Raw genomic sequence first — 18906 nt, 5'->3', positions numbered from 1 at the left:
ATTTGGTAGTAAATTGACAAAAAAAAAAGAGTGAGTAATGAGAGAAGAGGAAGACTGGGAAGCGAACCCACGACAGCTGCATTGAAAACTAGAGCCTCCATATGTGGGTTGTACTTAACCCCTACGCCACCACAGCATACTCTGCCAGTAGTATTTCAAAACTCAGATTTCTATGTTAATATATACTTTACACCATTCTGTGTTAGATTAACACGTTCATAGTGTTAACTTTGACATTATACACTAGTGTTGGGTAGATTAACACTGAAAGTGTGTTTGATTTCAACTACTGTGAGTGTTGATTCAACTATATCACAAATAACACTTTCAAAAGCGTAATTTCTACACCATCCAGAGTGGACCAATATAGACACTTTCAAAGTGTTGAATTTAACTCTGTAGGAGTTGATGGAACACTTCCAAATTTGCTGTGTAGTTACTGTACGCCAACATAATGTAACATACGATGGACAGTTGTCCATCACATTCAGCACATTAGTCAAACCCATGTAGTCTTATTGTGAGGGATCACATAAAATTCCAACAACAGCCAATGAATGTAATTGATTGTGTTTACCATCAACATACTAAATATACCATTTATTAAAGCTAAAACAAACCCCTACACAAGATGTAAATAAAAATAGCATTGTGTGACCAGAGAAGTTGAATGTTGCCTGGGTCACATGTGTAAAATTGAACTACTACCAACATCAAGGATAAATAATATAAATTAAGAGCTCTCAAAGTTTATGATTATATATGAAACAGGAATAAATTTGCTAATATCCAATGGTTGGAAATAGAAGAGAAATAATTCTTCATTTATACAAGTGTTGCTTCACCTGAAATTTAATAATCCTGTATTCATCCTAAAATTAGAATTATTTAATCTAGGTCCAGTAAGATTTGTACTGAATTTACGATGCTTGGATTTACACACATTTTTTTTCCCTTTTACCTGTACACAAAACATACTCATACATTTTCAAAATGAAAACAATTTCACAAAGCTTGTGCACTGCTCTCACAGTCTCAAAAGTAATTGCATTAAAATAATTTAACTCACCTCTTGGGGCTCCACCACACAGTAATGGTAAAGGTACTGGTTGATGAAGATACCCTGGGCCTGAGTCTGTGTCTGGTATTGTGCACATAACTGGATCATCTGGTTGTATAACATAGACCCTGAGGATTGTGCAGTTGGGTTCACTGACACCAGGTAGACGATGGTGGAAATAAGCATCAAAAATGCTAAAATGGCACAGATAATAATGGATGCTAGGTAGAACTTTGAAGACCGGGCTGCATTTTGCCTTGAAATCACCAAGATAAATATGATCAGTGTGGCTATGAAAGTAATGGCTGCAATAGCAATGATAAAGCCTTTGCCAGATTTGGGGTCAATTTGTGTTCCTCCATAGCCATAGCTGCCAGAATTGCCACCAAGACCAGCACCGTAAGTGCTGCTGTAGCTGCTGCCGTATCCACCGGTTAAACCCGGCATCAGGCCAGTTCCACCTCCCATGACACTCATGTCATAGTCCCATGCCAGAGTTGAGGCCACACATGCAAAGATGGCCACACACATGATGACGATGATAATGCACAGTATCTTCATCACACCTGGGGGGGAAGTCCAGCGATAGAATTGAATGTTCTTGTCTGTTTTATAGTAGGAGAAGGTTGGGTTTGACATGGGCTCACTGTGCCTATGTTTGCTGTCAACAGAAGAGAGTAGACAAGCTTTTGTCAATATATGAATGTCACAGTAGTTCAGATTCAAACAATAAGGCCAAATAGTAAGACTAGTACAGAGAATATTTGCAGTAAATGTTTCACCAATAGCAAACTTTGATTACCTCTCAAAAGCAACATCCCAATAATTGATTTTGGCATGTTGGAAGCAACACTAACAGGAAAAATATTTACCATAGTTCTGCTTTAGCCATGACAGAATTATATGAAACAGTGTACCATGTTTTAGCATGTGAAAATGTATACTAGAAGTAGTATAGTTTGACATTCCTATGATTTTAAGAGCTTGTGTTTAGCTCACTGGTTTTAAACTCCAGTCCTGAAGGGCTGGCCTCCTGCAACTTTTTGATGTTTCTCTGCCTCAGCACACCTGGCTCCAATATTAGTTCAGCTCTGTAGAACTAGACTGCATGCTAGTGACGCAGTTTACAAATTTAATTCAAGTATGTAGGACAAGGGGCACATCAAAAGGTTGTGGGACTCAGGACTGCAATTTGAGAGACCTCTGGTTTAGCTGATGGAGTCATTTAAGATAGCATTTTAATTTGTTGCTTTAATATTATTTACCTTGAGAGATTTTTAAAGCCTGACTGGATACAACATAACATTGTATTGAAAGCCCAGTCAGTGGTTGAAAGCAGTAACAAGCAGTGCAGCATAAAAATGTGATGCAGGTGATTTACATGCCATGGACTGTTAAAGTAAACAGCAATAAGCCAGACAGCAACACAAAATCCTACAGCTGCGGTGTATAAGTAAGCACCCATATAAATTTTACCTCCATGTTATTAACCTCTCACATGGTTCCATAAAAATTCCATCAATTTGATTGATAAAAATTATACAAAGTCATATCTGAATTAAATATTCTAGATAAAACTATAGAGAATTAATTTCAATTTAGCATCAATAGTTTACTGAATATCATAGTTAATTCTAAAAATGTTTATGCAGGTATTGTCACAATTTTACAAAAGCAATTTTATTTATGGTTAGCTGAGAAAACAAGAGGGAGAAACATTTTCCAGGAAAATACACTGTATATAGATATTTTTCTGTATGCAAGACATGCTGAAATAACGAATGTCACTCAAGTTAACAACAGTTAACAACAGCTTATGTTAATGTTAAATTACAATTTAACATTCATCTGGATGTGTCAGAGGTGTAGGCTGTCTCTTGAATCGGTCACCAACTTAAGATCAGATTTTTGGTGCTAGTTGGATGTAGTTGAAGTTCTGCTTGGAGGTAAATTGGGATTCACCTACAGTGGTGTAAAAACAGTGCTTGAGCCATTCCTGGTTTCTTTTTTTTCTTTTTGCATAATAGGTGTTATCTGGATAGCTCTTAGGATAAGATGAACGCCAGGACTGCTCCGATCTAAAATTGGGGATATTCAACTTGTTGGATTGTCTTGGCCCAATCTCACAGCATGTGATGTTGAACTCACGTTTGATCTCGAGAAGTTTTGTGGGATTTACTGTCTGACTTCTGAATGCTGGTGAGTGAAATCAGTTTGTGTGTGGTTGCTTCTGATGTGCAACTGGACACCACACATTCCACAACTCAAGCTGTTTTAGTTAAGATTTTCTATTGTTATGTGTGTGGTATTAGACACACTGACTTGAAAAGAAAGTCAGTCATGAAGTTAAAGGTTGGGTGCAGATTGATCTTCCAAAAGAAAAATAACCTTATAGCATTCAGACAAAATAGCTATAAAGTGGCTTCAGGATAACAAAGTTCATGTTTTAGTGCAGCCCTAATCTCAGTCCTATGGAGTAGTTGTAGGTAAATCTGGACAGGATTGTGTTTGTGAGGCAGCCTATAAACAAGTAAATTATATCAGTTCTATGAGGAGGAATGGGCCAAAATTCTAGTAAACTGAGATGCTAGTGAAAGGAAACTCAAAAGGTTTGACACAAGTCATTCAGTTTAAAAGACAGTTATCTCTGGTACTGACCAAGTTCTTATAAACTTGTGAATTCAAAAGAAAGAAACAAATTTTTTTTTAAAAAAATCTACAAAAAAATGTTAAAGTTTCTGGCATTTAGCAAAATATTCTGGTAATTCTAACCAACCTAAAACAAGATTACATGTGTCTTTTTATTCTGTGTAGGTAAACGTCTGATTTTAACTGTAAGTTTATAAAGATATTAAAAGTTGACCCATTTACAATGGGAAAGAAATGTGTGATGTATGATGCTCAGACCTAAAAAGAGCAAAGAAATAGAATGAGGTAAAAGTGTGACCACTCACTGTTTACTTCCACTTGGTGGGTACAGATGGTTGCTGTGCCGGTGGCTTGGCATCCTGGAATGATTCTGGATCTCAAACTTCTTAGAAAAAAGCACAATCCTCCTGACTTGAGGAAACAGAGCAAATGTTTGTATAAGACCTGAGGTAACCTTTTGCTATTCATAAGAACTGACATTCAATGCTACAGGGAACTAACAACCATTAAGGTTTATGTTGAAGATATTTTATTCAACTTCTCTTTTGATTTTTTTCTTTTTTGCCTATTAAAATACACTAAGTTGCTCATCTTCAAGGGCTGATAATTAAAAATAACAAGCACTATAGTTTATTCAGAAAGTATTCAGTGCTTTACTCTTTTCAAATTCTCTTTGTCTTCTTCTACTCCAATTTGAATTATTTATGGTTATTTCAACTGTTAACTTTTGTTTTCTCAGTTATGTATGTAGTGGGTTGCAATTCCTTCCTGGAGGATGGCATCGACTGAGATAACCATGTCATTAACTAACCATTCTCCCTCTCCTGCTGTTAACATTGAAAACAATTTTAAATCAGTTAATCTGTTTCTTGTGCATTCTGCTCTGTCTTCTCAAACCCCAGTCTGTCATGGCAGATAGGCGTTTGTACTAAGCCCGGTTCTGATTCTGCTGGACGTTTCTTCCTGATAGAAACTTTTTAATCTATTTTTAATAATTACTTGAACACATTGTATTGTTTGATAACATTCATTTGGAATGTACGTCATTGAATTGAAATGGGATTTTTTGTACAGCACTTAAGACATTTATTGTGAATTGGATTGGCGCTATATAAATGAACTGATTTGGATTATTCTTAAGTTATTTTGAGTAGAGTTTTCTATAAAAGCAGACAATGTACATTAAAAATACTTTTCAGAATGACCAATGAAAAACATTGTAGAAACATCATTCAGTACTACAATGTGACTTGTAGTACACAGGTTGTCATATCACAACAGAAACTAAATAATGAAGTCAAACGCATTATCTGTAGACATATGAGAGCATATTTGCCAGAGGACAAATGTGTAGAAGGATACAAAAGATCTTGAAAGCACTAAGCATCCCAAAAAGACTGCAAATATAAGAAGTTAGATCTGACTGCCTGAGCAAACTAAGTATTCAAGGAAGAAGGGTTTTGATCAGAGTTGGCCAAAAACCCAATGACAACATATGGTGTTAACTTGTGGAGGTAACAGAAAAATCTAGAACCAGCTTGTCAACCTCCAGTCCTCAAGATATTGTGTCCTGTAACTCTTAAATATGTCCCAGGTAAAACACACCCAGAATTGGATTGCTGGATGAACTCATCATCCAATCAAGTTGTACAGAGTCCTGCTAATCACCTTATCATTTGATTCAAGCATGTTGAAGCAGAGACACATCTAATAGTTTCAGGACACAAGCCCTCTAAAACTAGTGTTTGACAGCCCAGATCTGTAAGGTCAAACATTGTTAAACCATTTCACTAATGTCGCATTTATGACCTCTGAAAACACACTTCAGAAATTGTTAGACCAGGAAAAACAAAATTCTCTGGTCTGGTGAAACCAAACTAGATCTTTTGGGCCTGAACTCCAGGTGTCATTTAAGGACATAAACAGCTATGTTTTAAATCACATGGTTAACACCATCCCCACTTTGAAGCATATGGTAGCATTATACCATGGAGGTGTGAAGAAGTGAATGGGTGTGAATACTTTCTTAATGCATTGTAATTTACAGATGAACTTTACATACAGTAATTTTTTTAAATGCATGTCCATTTAAATTTTAGAGCTGTTACGATAAATATTTATGATAAAGTTTCTATTTGTGTTTGGCAAGTGAATGAAGCAGTCTGATGGATGCCCCCTTCCAAATATTGACCTTGCTCAAGAGCACAAAGGAAAGGCTGCTGTTTGGACCCGAGCATGGCTGCGGTTAAAAAAACTGCTTAAAACTAAATAAATGTTGCCTACAAATGCTGTCATTCAGAAAAGTAACAGAGATAGGTCTGTTACGCTGGATTACATGAAATACACAGTAGGTTTCTTTTATAGAGCACAGGCTAAAATAAACTTTTCAAGGGACTCCGTGATGCTATGGCTAAAGTTCAGATGACACTATTACTGAAAGAATAGCAAACTAGTTTTTCTGCTACCTTGTAACCGAGTCGCATTAAAAAGTGTGGCTAACAATGGACTGACTTCAGGCGAAAATTCACAGGCCTCAGTAAAAATAAATAAATTAAAGAAAAAAACCCCGGAAACTGTTTAAGTAATCCATTGAAATAAGCTATGCCTTAATTAGAATACTTTTGGTCATCAAATCATCACAGTAAGATTAAAAAATGACCCACCTTGTGATAAAGCTGATCCTGAACAACCGAGTGGCGTCGTCCAAGAATAACAAGCCAAATATGCGCAGTCGCAAACCAACATCCATCCACGCCCAGCGCGCAGGTACTCCAAACCTGGCCTCTACAGGTGCGCTTGCATCACGTGATCTGATGCCACACAGGACTATCCTGTCCTCACTCCACAACAGGTGTTAATAAAGATAGTCATAACACTGTCACTCCAAATAAAAGGAAAAGGTGTGCTCCTCTACAGTTCCCAGTAGCTGCGCTTCCCACTCCAGGAAAGCTTCTTCTGTCTCAGCTTTTATTTTTCTGACTAGTTTCAGTCGGAAAACCAGTCTTAATTTTAGCTCGTTGAAATGAACAGCACATTATGTCCACAAAATTGTCAAGACTTTTAGAACAGACAAGGTCACACAGCAGTTTTACTCTGAATATGTAGGATTTTTTATTTTTAGTCATGATTTTTCAACTTACCATAAGTACGCAGCGATTGTATTCATTCCAGAATTAATAAATGCTATAGGTGATTTAAATGCTAAAACGAATTTTTATATAACCTAAAACAGAGACACCTTATTACTAGTAATCTGAGAAAAAAGACCTTCCGGGTCTGCGGGGGGCCAGCGAAATTAAGCATTGCGAAACCTACAAGGAGAACAACTGTCCCCAACTGACAAAACCGGCCGTTCAGGTTTTTATGGAAAGAGAAAAAAAAACCTTAAACGGCCATTTTGAGAGCAGTTCAGACACACGTTTGACAACATCTACAACTTTTACAGAGTCCACACACCATGAGCCACACAGTTTGAACCATTTTTTAACAGAAAAAAACTACAAAATTTTCTGCAATTTCTGCACAGCACATTTTTAAAAACCAGTTTCACAGAAAGAAAAATTTTCTCCTGCTCAAGTCCCAACATCAAATAAATTTTATTCCTACCAGAAATACATTTTATACTACGGAACCCTCCAGGGGACATGGGGATTTTTTTTTTCTTTTGCGTTCCCTCGCAATAATCTACTGATCAGTTCATGCGGCATTATTGAATCCTGTAAGCCTTTTTTACGGTGGCCGCCGTACTTTATGCTTTAATACAAACTTATGTAAGGTTTTTCCATGAATGTTAATATCTCGTTGTGAAATATCCAACGTTTTATATCTTTTTCTTTAGTACAGAAAGGCACAACAAACCTATGATATAAACAGAAACTTTCCGTTAGTAGGAAAGAAATAAAAATACATCCAAACTATTTGGACTATTTCTGAGTTATTATCGCGGGGTAATCAGTCATCTGATTGTGTCTCCATTGTGTTCGTGTTTGAATGGTTTAAAGTGCTGCTTTCTGTTCCATCTGAGCCTGAACAGACATAAACATGCAGTAAATAAATCGATTTTCAATCAGTTTTTTGAACCAAAGAGTTAATATAATAAACACGTTTTATTATTATAAAACACAGCAAACTAATGGTGGTAGAGGGCCGCACTGGGTTAACTCAGAGAATCTCATCTGTCCGTGTATCAGTCAACTCCTAACCTCTTCTTTGTTCTGTCACAATTATCGATTTATTTAATTTTTTATTATCATGCTCCAAACTTTGCGAGGACTGACCACCCCGCTCACCCACTTCCTCATACACACAGAACCAGCAGCAGCCAGTAACCTTCCCATTCATACTTGATGACGTCACACCCACATCGACATGCCCACCACCAGGTGTCAAAGCCGCTGCTCCTGTCATATCAATAATTACTTATTTTAGACTCTTATAGAGCCTCAGTGAAAACATGTTTATTATTATTAACGCTTTGGTGCAAAAAAACTGATTGAAAATCATGTTTGTCTATTAGGTACTGAAAACAGCCATTTAAACCATTCAGACTACGAACACAATAGAGACACAATATTACCCCGCGATAATAACTCAATAGTCCATGGAAAAACCTTATAAGCTTGTATTAAAGCATAAAGTACGGCGTCCACCGTAAAAAAGGCTTACAGTACCAATTATGATCAGTAGATTATTGCGAGGGAACGCAAAAGAAAAAAAATTCCCCATGTCCCCTGGAGGGCTCCGTATTATACCTCTTAAAGTGGTGAAAAATTAAAATAAAAAAAGATAATAACAATAATAAATTAATAAATAAGACGAAGAAGAAGCAAAGGCATTTATAATATTTCCTTTGGACAATGACTTCTTTTTCAAAAATCTCAGATCACCATGACCACGTTAATGCTTAAAAAAATCTATTTTTAAGATGCTTACAACACTAGGAAGGTGGGCTAGTCTACATTTCTTGTCAACCAAGAAATGTAGCTTTTTTATTATTTATTTAACCTTTATTTTTACAAAATAAATTCCATTAAGTCATACAATCTTATGTTCAAAAGAGGTGTATAGCAACATTATATAGAATCAAATAAAGTCTCAAGACTTAACTAATCTGAAAAAGATAAAAGTATCAGACATTTAATCTGAGATTTTAATGACAATTTTATGAAGAAATATATTCAGAACTTTAGGTTTACTTGTTATAGTGCAAGAAAAGAGGTCAGTGTGTGTGCATGTGTGTGTGTACAGTAATCTGTGAGCCATTGTGATCTCCAGCCTAATTTCTATCTATTATTTATATTCCATCAAATACAAATCAAGAAAAATACCAGTAGGTTTTAAATAACCATGCAATCTTGGAAGTAAATTGTTAGTGGGAGTTTTATTTTCAACTTGACAAAAATCCCAATGGCAATGCTGATGCAATGGGAACAGTACAAAACCCCACAACTGGAAAAAGATCAGTTAGTGGTCAATTTCCCAAACCTCTGTATCTTTTGAGTGCCATTGAAGCAGCTCAACATAGATAAAAGGTAGGTGAATTGCAGAGCAAAGTTTGGAATGCACCTTAAAAATAAAGAACTTTTGTTTCTTAATAAAAAATTTAAAGTTACAATTTTACAAACATATCTTTCTACATTTGTGTTTGTACATATTAAATAAGTTGATCAATTAATAGGTGCCTGCTGACTGCCTTAAGTGGCTGGACTGACACACAGTCCTTACAGCATTGCTGTCAAAGAAAAACAGGGACAAAGTAGAGTTCTTATAAAAAAAAAACCCACTAGGTTATAAAACAAACCACATCTGACACAAAATACACACATATACAATTTAAAAGTAAAGTTAACAGTAGAGTTGCACTGAAAACAGGAGAAATCTCACATTTTGCATCAGTCCTGATCTTGATAGTCTGCAAGAACTACACCACAGGGTTTGGTTCAGTGTTTGAAAAGGCATTATATTTCACTATATAATACAACAGATGAGCTGCTTCACCATAAAACACAGCTGCAAATACATTCATGGTAGTAAGAAATTATAGGCGTTTGCATGGTTTGAACATTTCCAGAGTTTCAGCAGTGTACTTAATTTTTTGTAATCTTTCTGTTCTGTTTGTTCATTGATGTTGACATGGTGACATGTGTGTTCTTAAGGTTAGATTTAAATCACTGTTGAAACTGATAATGTGTTCATTTCTACATTTATATCTGACAGATTGCATTTTCTTTTCTTTCTGTATTCTGATTAAAAGTGAACATTGACCTTTGTGTGTTCATCATCAAGCAGACGTGAAGTTAAGATCCCGGATGTATCTGTGTTCAATGAGCAACAAGTTATGTTTATGTGTATTTTACATCCACATAAAATGTTTTCCTCAGTGTAACCTTGCCCACACTTTGCTGAATACACCATTCCATGTGTTAGTACAGACAGGTTCAAATGAAATCGATCCATGTTTCCATTCCTGAAGCACACATCTATATGATGGGAATCTTTCAAGCAGGCTAATACAATGGCCCAGCACAGCAATGAGCAGATACAAGTTATTAACTTTAATTGGTCTTTTATACAACAAAGTATTTTTAAAGAAAGTGACTACAGACATTAATGTTTCTCACACCCTAGTCCATGGTATTGTTGTACTCCTGAATCTTCTGTTTGATGTGGGATAGCTTGCTTTTTAGATACTCACAACGTTCCCTTTTTTCCAAATAGGTTGGGTCCTGACAAGAAAATGAGTAGAAGAGGAAATGAATCAGTGTCAGAAACAACTCTTCACGTAATTAAAGAATAGAACGCTTATGATGTTGCAGCTAAGTATGGTTTGTAGACTATAGAAATGTTAACATTGATAAGTTCAATCAAATCTTTATTTGTCTTATAATGTCCCCTCAGATGATATTTATTGTCAACTGGAGCCATATAAATATTGGAGCGTGAAAAGACTTGATCATAATAAGTGTGGCAACGAATTGGCTATAAATCTATTTTTACATGTACTCACAGCTTTCTTCCTTTGATATTCCGATAAGATGCTACTAATCCGTTCTTTCTCCTGAAAGAAAATGAAAGGATTAATGGGCAGAAGCATTTTGTCTATGTCCAGTTTTGTCTATAGTGACTGAGTGGGAGGTGTACCATTTGACTTGAGGGCCTCGAGGGGAGATTCTGCATCATCTCATCCATCTCTTCAAACTTCTTAGTCATGATCTGGACTTCAGCATGAAGCTCTCTGTATTCAGCATACTGGTCATTGAAGACGGCCTTATACTGGTCCCTCTCCTCATCCGACAGGATGCTGGGATACTTTCTGAAAAGGCATCACACATCAAGGTGCAAACAGAGGCAAATAAATTTTGTTTCAGGTTCAATAATTCCATTAGTATAGTTTCCAATAAAAACAAATAACATTAGCAGGTTTGTGGTTTTAAAGAAATATGAAGAGCAGAACATTTTAAAGTAAAAATATATATATATTTTCATTTGTATGTATTACATGTTTGTTCTTTAAACAGCTACTAGGGATTGATGATCTTGAGTATGATGATTATGGCTAATTCCCATTCTAAGACAATCATGAGTAAAGCACGTTTCAGACAGCCCTGTCATAGGGAGCCCTGAACCTACACTATGGAAGTTGATCTGCTGGCATAATAGGGCAGGGAGAGCTTTTAGAACATACAACAGATACTTTGGAATAAATGGCACAGTGTCAGCAGTTCAAACGTGAACATATAGAAGATATATCTGTTTGGATTTCTAGTGGTTATTATTAGTGGTGGGACTCAATTAAAAAAATTAATTGCGTGAATTGCAAGGTCTGTCATTAAATGAATCCCAATTTAATAAAAAAATCATATATCAACAACATATTTTAGAATTCAAAAATCCTTTTGGCTGCTAAGTCTTTGAATAAATAGGCATGGGCATTTAGAATAAAGATATTTATTGTTTTTATTTTGTTATTTAGGTTTTTCATTCATTATTGACTGTCAAGAAAAGTGCCTATAAATGAAACGTGTTATTATTATTTACTATTATTATTCAGATATGTGGAAAGTTTTATTACATGTATTCAGCTTTCATGTGTTTCAAGAACTCCTGATCATTCATGGAACTTTTTTGAAAAAATACTTTTTTAGAAATGTGACCTGTGGACAGTCTTTTCCTGCACCCCGTCAGATCTCTTTTTTTTTAATCGCTGTCTTCATATTGAGTTCTTTCCTTTTATGCATACAGTTTGTGAATACAAAGAGATGTTTATCCAACACAGATACAAAATAATATACAGAAAATTAATCCCTACAAAGTAATCCCATTTAGTCCACCCAGGTCACTACCCAGTAGATCCATGCACTACGTTCCTGTCCCTGACAGAAGTACATATGAACCAGCGTTCATATGTACTGATTTTGCATTTGTCACAGTATGGGGTGATTTCTGGATAGAAACAAAATAGTTTGCTTTTGGAGAGATGGACTCTACTATTTTGAACTGAATGAGGCGATGGCGTCACACAGAGATGTTGTATTCACCAGGTTGAGTGTAGAGGCCCACGTCTCATCCAGTATAGCCATATTCAAGTCCTCTTCCCATGAGGTTTTAAGTTTAGGTGAGGACGTCTCTTTCATAGTCAGCATTTTATCATGAAGCCACGAAACCAGCCCTTTATGAGTCGGGTTCAATAATAGGATGGTTTCTAACAGTGAATGCTCTGGCAGAGAAACTGAGCCTGAAAGGTGAGACTGAAGAAAGTTTCTGGCTTGCAAATATCTAAAAAAAATGGGATTTAGGTAAACCATATTTATTGCTAAGTTCCTCAAAGGATGCCAAATTCTTCTCTATGAAAAGGTCCTTAAAATGAGTAAGCCTCCTCCGGTGCCACTCTAGGAACACCCCATCCTGAACAGATGATTTAAAAAAATGGTTAGGTGCAATTGGACTTAAGAGAGAAAAATCGTGGAGTATTTCCTAAACTGGCCCCATATTTTCAGTGAGTGTTTCACTACAGGGTTTAAAATGGGCTTAGCTGAAGCGAGCGAGAGTGGAGAGCAAAGCACGGCCGGGATGGATATGTTGTTACCACTGCGTAGCTCCATAGCCACCCAGTCAGGGCAGCCACCCAGGTTATGGTAAAAATACCAGAACACTAAGCATCTAAGGTTGGGCATTTAGATGCATCGGTATCTAAATGCCCATGCCTATTTATTCAAAGGCCCAATAATAAAACAGGAAATTGGGAAAGGCAAACCCCCCTTGCTGTTTAGGTTTTTGGAGTTGTAATTTATTAAGCCTTGGGCGTTTACCCTGCCAAATGAAGGATGAAAAAATCGAGTCCAGTTCATTAAAAAAGTATTAGGAATAAAGATAGGTAATGCCTGAAAAGGTATAGAAATTTGGGTAGTATATTCATTTTAATTGAATTGATACGTCCCACAAGGGACATGGAAAAGGGTGTCCACTTTGTAAGGGATCCCTTCACTTGGTTCAACAGTTGAATCAAATTCTCTTTGAACAGGTTTTTATGTTTTTTTTTGTCACTGTGATACCAAGGTATGTGAGTTTTTGTCTTTCAATTCTGAGCAGCAGATGAGCAAAATCTGACAAATTAGCTTTACTGCCTATGGGGAAAAGTTCACTTTTGGTAAGGTTCAACTTATACCCAGAAATCTGACCGAATTGGCTAAATATGTCAAGAGCAAAAGGCAGTGAGGTTGATGGTTTGGAAATAAAAAGTAAAAGGTCATCTGCATAAAGTGACACTTTATGTTCCATGTCTTTACTCCAAATGCCAGATATCTCTTTACTGGTCTTAAGTGCAATGGCCAGGGGCTCTATGGCCAGATCAAACAGCAGGGGGCTAAGAGGACAGCCGTGACGGGTGCCTTTTTGTAATTTAAATGGTTTTGAAGTCTGAAAACAGACAAATACAAAGGTTCTAGCTTGGAACTTTTGTATGTGTTAAATTCTTCAATGCCTTAAAATCTACTAAAACCAAAATTTAGGCGTTAAAATTCTGAGTCTAATTATTATTGATTCTTGGTGACACAGCTACGCCATTTTATGTTGAAGTTTTCTAAAGCTGGGCTTTAGAAATGTTACATCAATTAGCATCCAGTTCACTGCTTCAGTTAGTGTCAATTTTTATTTTATTTTTACTGTATGCATAGTCTAGTAAGGAAAACAGCAATTAAATTGCATCCATTCCCTGATACAGGACACCTCTGCCTTACTTAATTAGTATGTTTTCTTGTCTTTCCCAATACAATATTACCTAGAGAAATTAGCTCCTGTCAAATGTATACATACATATACCCCAGGAAAGAGAAAATCATATGTAATGATCTACAAAATCCTGGGCGCTCTGGTCACCTGCACTAAAGTTTTACTCCAGATGGTTCTTTCAACTCAGCAACATTGAAACACAAGAACTTAGAGGCTTATTTGTTTTGAAACCTTTTCAAATATACATAAGAAATGCAAAAGGGGCACCTCAAAGAGATAACAGAAAATTGCATCATAAAAAGATGTTAAGTCCTTACATCAACAGATGTAAGGACACATATTGGAAAATGGAATAGATCACTCACGCAACATAATCTGCTATGATGACAGGTTTGGGGATATATCCAGATGGTATGTGACCTCGAAGAATCTCTGGTTCTGCTGCCATGAGAGGAGCAGATCCAGGATTGTTTGGAGCATTCATGATGTCAGGCTGAATGGTAGGAAGAGGTGTCTCTGAGGCTCTTGAGGCTGAATCCAGCTGCAGCAGTAAACATTTAGTACAACATACTGTAAAGAAGTCTATGCAGCATGGTGGGAAATAAATAAAACTCTTCATACTTACTACAGACAGTGGGATGGATGATCCAGTGGTTTTCATCTAAAATTGTTGAAAACATTACAGGACATTAGCTATGTTAACTACATAAATAGCTATGACCATATATATAACTGTGGACCCTGATCATAACCTGTGAAAGTTTAATATTTTGAATGGAATTATGGGGATTATGCAATGTTTCCATGACATTCTAATTTTGTGGAAATGGTCTGTATATATTGTGGCTAAAAATATGTGTGTGGTAAAATAAAGCTGATGTGGACAGAGTCAAACACAAACCAATGATTACTTAAGCTCTTTGATGCTATATCAGCAACAATGGTTCAGAGCAGAGGCAGACACAACAGTTGAATTGCTTCATCAATCAGTCAATAACGAGATAAACAAACATTCAAGTTAACAAGGGATGGTGGTGAGGAGAGGAGAAAGATAAAACAGTGCTTAGTAAATAACTTGAATAAAGTTATACTGAAGTGAATTTAATTCAGTTGAATTCAAACTCTTAGGACTCAAGAAAGATTCAGAGGACTCAGAATTTCAAAAATGTATTAATAATATATTAAGAAATATATTCGGCAGAAAAATGTTTGTAGTAATTTTCAATTAGAGCCACAAACAAGCATGCCAAAAAGACTTTCCCATACGGTGAAGAAAAAGTCCTTGACAATTTGTTAGCTTAAAACTTGAAATGATTCAAAGATAGTTACAGACTTATAGGAGTTTGCAGTGCCCAAAGTTGCTTAATGCAGAGGCGTCTGTTATTTATTTATTTTATGCGCCATGCACCACAACACAGCTTTTGTTATTTTTAATGGACACCAGAAATGTATATAATTCACTTCTTGTCATGTAGGACAGGCTGTATGGTGAGGGATGTGGGGAGCTTGATGAAAAGCAATTACATCACTCCTGCTTTTTTTCCTGTTTGTTTCTTTCTGGTATTTTCCTGAACATCTACAAGTACAAGAATCCTGTTTTTGCAACCCTTCTGACTCTGTAATCTAGGGTAGTAGTTCTGGTACCTTACAACTTTTCATGATCAATTCAATTGATTTAGATGTTTGCCACATGTCCAGAGTAGCAAACAATTCAATAACTGTTTTAAAGCAGCTTTCTTATGTACACATAGAGGTGGATTATAACTCAACCATGTATGTAATATCAAACTACTAACTGAGATTAAACATTTATTCATGAAGATGAAGAGAGATGTTTGGGTCAGACCTCCTGTGCCAGCACCTCCTTTCTCATCCTGGCTGCTTCGTGCCTCCACAGCTTCAGACAAACTCCTGCACTGATAAAGTAGAGCACCATGGTGAGGAACAGGAAGACTATGGCTGCTGTTTGGCCAGCCTCTGTGCGACAAAATGCACCATTGACTCCATTATTGAAGATGGGCATGTTGCATAGTCCTCCTCTGGTTGTGTCTCTTACATACACTATCCCTGCTGCCATATACAGCACTGCCAGTACAAAGTTGATAGAGCACTCTGTCAGTGGCCACCAAGAGGAATCAAGAAGAATGGCTCTGTAGTACAGAGTCATACCAAGAACAACAAGGATTACAGTCACTATCCATGCTATCCCTGCCACTAGAAGAACAAAAGGTGTTTTGGGACCTGTGTAGGTACTGCCCCCATTTCCATATGCTGAAGCCCCCCCACCAAGACCTCCATACATCTGTGGCTGGGAGTATCCATACATATTAAACCATTCATTATCCTTGTGCACATAAGCACAGACACATGCGAACACAGCAGCTCCAAGTAGCAACTGCACACAACCCAGGATCCTGAGTAGGCCAGCCCAAGACTTCATGTAGGCATAGCGCTGATGGTACTCCTCCACCCGCTCCTGGTAGGTCTGGGCTGAGAGATTACTGTGGACTGCAGAACCCAAGTCCATAGCTTCAGCACCCAGCATCAATCCATCTTTCTCCTTTTGAGAGGTATAACCCCCCACTGACCCACCGTAGGGGTCCCGATAGGAGCCAGGAAGTGAAGGAGATGGAGGGGCAGAGTTGGGTGGTGAGCAGGGGACTCCTGTTGTGGTGTGGCAGGTGGTATTCTTACTGGCTGATGGGACAGGGGAGTGAGGTTGTGTAGAAGAAGTAACAGACCACCCCTGGCTGCTTCTGTTCCCACTGTTGAACCGAAAAAGGTTTTTAACAGAATCAGGAATAAAGCGACGAACTGGCTTGATGTCCATTGCTTCACAGTCCCCCTCAGCTGGTTCCTCATCACTGGAGGGATAGAAAGATTCAGGCCCCACAGCTGGCTGCTCAGGTAGGGGAGGAGGGGGGAGGGGATCTAAGCTGACTGCTGGCACAGTCACATGTAGTGGTGGTGGAGGTGGGAGAGGGGGCAGTTCAGTGTCCCTCCATCCAGGACCCACTGGGACCTGGTCATAGAGGGGCATTTCTCTCACACGGTCAAACCTAGATGCGGACATCACAACCTGAACTCCTTCTGGAAGCAAACACATAGAAAACATAACTTACCACTGAACCAAGAGCTGCTTTACAAATTAATACTTTTTTATTCAAACTTAAATTGAATTAGCATTGGATTTTTGAAACAAATCCTTGAAATCATGTATGTATTTTTCCTTACATTGCCTTTAATTTAAAGATATGATACTTTGATGTGGCTTTAGGTTTTTTTTTTCTGAAACATGGGTAATAACACTTGGACAGTGATAATTCACTATCACTATCCAAATGATAATTCACTATCCAAGATAATTCACTATCCAAGACTATCCAAGTCTTGTTCTGTTAGAAAACAGAACAAGACAAGACACTATTAGATGTTCACAAAAAATGGAAAGATGACAAGGCAGACATGAGGCCAGGCAGCTTCCAACATTTGGATGTGAATTACTTAATATTATTGTTCAGCTCCGTATAGTAAGAAAATAGTATGTGCCTGGATAGCCCAAGACTTTCCAGACGTTTCTATCCAAGAATCATGGAGTTCAGAGGGACCAAAATGTTTCTCTACCTTAGACTGTGAAATTCCCGAGTTTGGAAACTCACTAACAACAGCAAGTCAGACGTCTGGGAGTGTGACCTTAAATGCTAGTTTCACTATTTACAAACAGACTTAACATGGCTGATGAAATGTGACCTGTCTTTTGTCTCACACTGGTAAACATCTCTGATTACTACTGTTAGTAAAGTCATTAAAAACGCAGCTTACCTACTGATAATTCTCCGTTTATTCCTCAGAGTGCAACAGCTGTGGTGCTTGTGGCTGTGTCTCTGATTGGGGGAAAAGGCATCAGTATGAGCTGAGGGAGGGGAAGCTGTTCCCAAGTGTGAAACTCACTTGACCTGTCTGACCAGACCAGTCTCATGGTGCATTCACTGTCTCCTTTCATACCCGACTTCACAGTTAATGTTGTTTTGGTTGTTTTTGTCCTTCATCTCCTTTTTCTGGTATATAGTTGGTCTGTAGTTATCTAAACCCTACTGAAGGAATTGAACTTTTTTACAATACACAGTGTGAATAGGATTTAGTTTGAGTTAAATTAAACTGTTTTTCTTAAGCAGTTAATTTTCATTAACTTACTCCACTTAAGAAACTGACATATCAACGTCTATTAACAGAAAATTATTTCTCAGCTATATTCAACTCACACACAAAAATAGACAGATATCCAGCAAAACTTCATAAACCATCCCTCAAAACATGTTAGGTACTTCTGAGATGTTGTTTTTAACTTTGAGTAGAAGAAATGCAATATGTAAATACAAAAGCTGAGTCTATCTGCAAATGTGTCTGCAGTTAGAAAACAGAACTTATAGACCCACCAAGCTTTTGGAGCTGCTGACTGGCAGGGAACATAACCCCGAAAAGAGAGCTGTCAACAAGACAAAGAATGGTAAGATTCCTTCAAGACGGAACACCAGTATAGAGTACCAAACAAATAGGAAGTGTCACGATCCGTGTTTCTGTGTGTTTATTTTTGAGATTTCCTGTGTTCAGTCCTGCTTTTCCTGTGAGTCTCTGTCCTGTCCTCCCCATTGATCGTTTCCCAGGTGTGTCTCATCCCCTTGATTACCCCGTGTGTATTTAAACCCACCTGTTGTCCTTGTCTCTCGTCGGATCCTTGTCTAATGTTGTTTTATGTCAAGTGTTACCTGGTTTCCCCGTGCTGTCAGATGTTCCTCCTGCCGTTCTCTGTTGCTCGGTTTCCTGGTTTATCATCATTAAACTCATCATCTTCACCTACATCCTGGGTCTACCTGCGTTCCTATCCTCACCACAACAAACCACATCATGACAGTAGGATCCGACCGCAGAAAAGGTGAGGGACGCATGTGGCAGGCCCACACCCGACGGTG

At 37.5% G+C, this 18906-nt stretch overlaps 2 protein-coding genes across 3 annotated transcripts in view; both read right to left on the bottom strand.

The window, feature by feature from the left end:
* LOC106935196 (occludin-like) overlaps positions 1-6522 on the bottom strand; it is a gene marked incomplete at its 3' end in the record, with an annotated part of 11864 nt that extends 5342 nt beyond the window's left edge. Inside the window, exons 1-3 of the mRNA XM_015015549.1 lie at positions 6373-6522; positions 4015-4116; positions 1070-1721 (exon numbers count right to left, since the gene is read on the bottom strand). Coding sequence (XP_014871035.1) covers positions 1070-1721; positions 4015-4116; positions 6373-6458 — 840 coding nt within the window. The remainder of the gene's footprint in view (positions 1-1069; positions 1722-4014; positions 4117-6372) is intronic.
* Positions 6523-9063: 2541 nt separating this feature from the next.
* On the bottom strand, positions 9064-17879 carry LOC106935195 (MARVEL domain-containing protein 2-like). 2 transcript variants are annotated; one of them, XM_015015547.1, is made up of 7 exons: positions 17759-17879; positions 15783-17026; positions 14562-14597; positions 14302-14477; positions 10850-11021; positions 10716-10766; positions 9064-10434 (listed from the first exon to the last, which is right to left on the bottom strand). In XM_015015547.1, exons 2-7 carry the CDS (start codon positions 17007-17009, stop codon positions 10333-10335), a joined length of 1764 nt encoding a protein of 587 aa, XP_014871033.1. In that variant the 5' UTR covers positions 17010-17026; positions 17759-17879; the 3' UTR covers positions 9064-10332. The 2 variants fall into 2 exon arrangements, with proteins under 2 accessions (XP_014871033.1, XP_014871034.1); XM_015015548.1 differs by having other exon boundaries at positions 17763-17879.
* Positions 17880-18906: the final 1027 nt, after the last annotated feature.

Source organism: Poecilia latipinna, unplaced genomic scaffold (genome assembly GCF_001443285.1).
Source record: "Poecilia latipinna isolate Pla-1442-1.1 unplaced genomic scaffold, P_latipinna-1.0 Scaffold1925, whole genome shotgun sequence".
In the NCBI taxonomy this organism is placed as follows: domain Eukaryota; kingdom Metazoa; phylum Chordata; class Actinopteri; order Cyprinodontiformes; family Poeciliidae; genus Poecilia; species Poecilia latipinna.
The sequence above is the reverse complement of the archived record's forward strand: the minus strand, read 5'-3'. Positions and strand labels throughout refer to the sequence as shown.

What these genes read in the sequence shown, in the direction of transcription:
- LOC106935195 (XM_015015547.1), bottom strand. Translation starts at nt 17,009, where the DNA reads ATGTCCGCATCTAGGTTTGACCGTGTGAGAGAAATGCCCCTCTATGAC. An exon ending in ATCATAGCAGATTATGTTGC is followed by an intron (nt 11,022 to 14,301) that starts GTGAGTGATCTA and finishes ATGCCTTTTCAG; the next exon opens with AAAGTATCCCAGCATCCTGT. An exon ending in CGAGGCCCTCAAGTCAAATG is followed by an intron (nt 10,767 to 10,849) that starts GTACACCTCCCA and finishes ATTTTCTTTCAG; the next exon opens with GAGAAAGAACGGATTAGTAG.